The sequence below is a fragment of the Lygodium microphyllum genome, chromosome 15 (genome assembly GCF_053477565.2).
Source record: "Lygodium microphyllum isolate KBCC chromosome 15, Lygodium_microphyllum_v1.1.10, whole genome shotgun sequence".
NCBI classification, from domain to species: domain Eukaryota; kingdom Viridiplantae; phylum Streptophyta; class Polypodiopsida; order Schizaeales; family Lygodiaceae; genus Lygodium; species Lygodium microphyllum.
This window is the reverse complement of record NC_141149.1, coordinates 5,268,396-5,271,997: the sequence shown is the minus strand read 5'-3', so window position 1 is coordinate 5,271,997 and position 3,602 is coordinate 5,268,396. Positions and strand designations below refer to the sequence as shown.

At 45.0% G+C, this 3,602-nt stretch overlaps 1 protein-coding gene across 1 annotated transcript; it reads right to left on the bottom strand.

The window, feature by feature from the left end:
* Positions 1–386: 386 nt before the first annotated feature.
* LOC148024226 (uncharacterized) lies at positions 387–3,214 on the bottom strand. Its single transcript, XM_087693843.1, has 2 exons — positions 1,998–3,214; positions 387–1,884 (listed from the first exon to the last, which is right to left on the bottom strand). Exons 1-2 carry the CDS (start codon positions 3,129–3,131, stop codon positions 949–951), a joined length of 2,070 nt encoding a protein of 689 aa, XP_087549969.1. The 5' UTR covers positions 3,132–3,214; the 3' UTR covers positions 387–948.
* Between the last annotated feature and the right edge of the window lie 388 nt (positions 3,215–3,602).

The following is a 3,602-nucleotide window of genomic DNA, read 5'->3' as shown; positions in this document are numbered from 1 at the left end:
AAGGGGGTGGCAAAGACTCTATACAGCTATAGCTCTCTTTATCGGGAGAAAGTGGAAAGAAGTAGCAAACAACAATTTGTACAAAGGTGACACGAGTTTCCAATAGAAAATGAGGTAAAGTAAAAAGTTTTAAAATTTGGATAAGGGTTTTAACGGAGACTTTCAAGAACCATTCAGGTACGTTCAACCACTCTCCAAAAGGCAGCAATTGGTGGCTTTGCCTAAATTAGGATCCTTCCGAAATTTCTTCAACCCATTCTAACAAATAGCAGGACATTCCATTTAGAAGTAGATGAATAGCTGCATGGTTCCAGGAAAACATAGCACACTGTTAATGCTAAGGAACAATTGCTTTTCTGCACTTTACATAGTGCATAATAAAAGTGGTGACACCAGCAGCAGGTAAGAAGCCTTCAGATTAGACAAGATATTGAACCTTACTTTGTACTCTGATTCACATATTGCAATGTAGTAGGGCATACAAACGGATGATGTACAATACAGCCTACCTCCTTACATCAATCTACAAGGACCCAATCATGAAGCTTGGAGATTTGAGTTACACAGATGTGTTACTATGCCTCATAAATTATAGTTCGACACTGACATATTACAATTCAATTATATTAATCCCCCAGCTTGGTCTAAAACCAGAGATAGACCAACAGGCATAGCCTCAAGAGTTCATAGGCACACCATCCTTCACCCCGCATATTCACCACTCAGATGGAACTGATCAGTGGCCAGGTCAACCTCAAGCAAGGTTCACACAGACCTCTCAACTTAGGCAACAATATGTCACAGTGTTCACCCTGGGCCTGGATCTTAGCAACCATGGGGGTATAATTTCACAAAAATTTGATGGCAGGCAGCCTACTAAAACTTTGGCTTGGGTCAAAGAATGATGCAGACATATTTTGATTATTGAACAGAATTTAAGAATAGATCTCAAAAAACTTGGACCATCTGAAACATGTAATGTAGCCTTGCAAACTGAGAGCTTTTGCAAGAAGTTTTTCCCACATATATTAAGTTCCTAGAAACACCAATCCTGCATGTGCCAAGATTTTGAATACAATCTGCCCTGAACATTGAAAAGCTGGTTACTGTTACTAGCCCTTTCCTTGTGTCCTTGCTCTTCCATGCTGGTTGTGAGGGAACACTAAAACTATTAGATTGGTTTAAGGTCCCAGAGACACCCAAGGAGACAAAAGTGTCCGGAGAATCCAGAAGTACTTGAACATTGGTCACAGCTGGATTGATCTCATCAGCATGTATCATAACTTGAGACACAACAGCATCAGCACCCTTTGCAGTCAGCAATCGTGCATCAAGCTTCTCCCCTTCATTGGCCAGGAACCGGGAGGCCTCTTCTGGTAGCCCAACACCACGCCAAGCCTCAGCAACCATTTCCAAGGTTTTGCCATCTGGATGGACCTGCTGTTCATGCATCAGCTGCAGCACTTCCTGTGCTCTGCTGGGTTGTTTTGTCTCACTGAAACCCCAGATAAGCGTTTGATAAGTCTTCAAGTTAGGCTTAATCTTCTGCTTTATCATCTCGGCATAAACTCCAAGAGCATCATCCATTCTTCCAGCATTGCACCAACCACTGATGACCGTCGTATAGATGATAAGATTAGGGACCAGTCCCTTGTCTCTCATCTCACCCAGGACTTTACTGGCTTTCTGTGGCTTATGTGCTCTCACATAACCTTTTGCCAGGATACCATAGGCCGTTTCATCTGCCTGAACTCCAGCTTCCAACATTTTTTTAAGAACTGCCTTGGCTGTATCCAGGGAGCCCACAGAGCACCATGCATCCATCATTAGGCTAAATGTTTGCACATCGGGTTTAACTTGGTACCTATCCATTAACTGCATGACCTGAACCAGAAGTAGAAGCAGATCATTACACTTACAGATAAAGACAAGTATGTACTAATATCACACTTAGCCCCAAAAGCACAAGATAAGCATACTGACAGGAAAACCAATACCTGGTCAATTTTATCAAACTGTAGAGCTTTGGCATATCCTTTGATCAGAGTATTAAAAATGACAACATTGGGAATCAATCCCCGCCGATTCATTGTCTGTACCAGTCCCAATGCAGTTTCCATCTCCCCACCTTCACAGAGCCGCTTGATCACAATGCCAAACGTGTATCCGGATGGCTGGAGGTTGAAGGTTTGCATTTCCCTAATGACATTCTCAGCCTTGTCTATCATACCTCTCTCTGCGAAAGCCTTTGCCATTGTGTTGTATGTAATTACATCAGGTTTTAACCCTTTGGAGCGCATGAGTGACAACATATTCCATAATCCATCCAGATCCTCACTTCTGCTCAATGCATTAAGCAAGATGTTGTATGTGCGCACATTCGGCTTGGCCTTTTTCCTGCCCTGCAATGTCATTTCATCTAACAAACTGATGGCTTCCTGCGGTCTTCCAATCATGCCATAACCTTTAATCAAGATGTTGAAGGTGCAGGTGGTGGGTTTGCAGCCACTCTGCTTCATGGCCCGGAAGACACGAATGGCATCGTCCATCCTGCGTGCCTCACAATACCCATTGATGACGGCATTGAAGCAGATAGGATGGGGCCTAAGGCCATCAAGGGTCATGTTCCAGAGCCTGAGCTCTGCTCTGTCATACTGCTTGAGGGCACAGAGGCCAGTGAGCAGGCTCATGTAGGACTGCAGCATGGGGGTGTGGCCATCTCGGAGGAGGCTATCGAAGAGGGGCTCAATGGAGGAGAGCAGCCTGTTATGTTGCATCAATTCCTGCATGGCCTTAGTCCTGAGCTGGACAACTCGGCATGGCTGCTGCCTGCCCTTGCACCTGGGGCAAGCCGGCCGAGGCCCCCCTTCTGGGCACTTGGATGTGGAATGCAGCTTGCTTCCACATCGGAAACAGTAACTGGACTGCAGCTGCAGCGCCCCAGCAGATGATGACGACGACGATGACGATGCTGATGTTACTGTTGCTCTTGCCCCTGCTGCTACTAATGATGACGACGATGATGAGGAGGTGGAGGAGGAGGAGGATGGTGGTGATGCTCCTGCTGCTGCTGCTGCTGCCGCCGCCGCCAACGATGATGATGGTGATGGTGGCCCGGGTGAGGAGACCATCTCCTCGTCCTCTCCTCCGCGCTCGTCGTCCACTCCTCTGCTCTGCCCGTCGAAACAGAGTTTACATATTGACACGGGAAAAGATAAACTAGTATATCTAAAATGAAAATTTCACGCAATGGACAGTGCCTTTCCATAAGGTAAAGAAAGGACCTTGAAGCCGTAAAAGAGCCAATAGAGCATCATCTTCCTATCATCTCAGATTTTTTTCAAACGAGTGAATTACATCATTTTTTTAAATAGTCGAGCTATATTTATCATATTGTTACATGTGCAGATCAGAAAGTAAAAAACACTATGCATTCATCAGACTCGAGCCCTCGTTTCTTCATTTCCCTCTTTCTTATACATCCTCTTGTTACACTTCAAGGAAATGGTTGTTACCAAGTTTCAACCAACTATATTTACGTGTCATGGACATGTTGGTGATCCACTTCTATTCTTATCTCCCCATCGTGTGATGACACGTCA

Excerpts from the sequence above, each read along its gene's own strand:
- LOC148024226 (XM_087693843.1), bottom strand. The coding sequence starts at position 3,131 with ATGGTCTCCTCACCCGGGCCACCATCACCATCATCATCGTTGGCGGCG. Across the intron at positions 1,885-1,997 it reads AGTTTGATAAAATTGACCAG|GTCATGCAGTTAATGGATAG; the intron begins GTATTGGTTTTC and ends CTTCTGGTTCAG.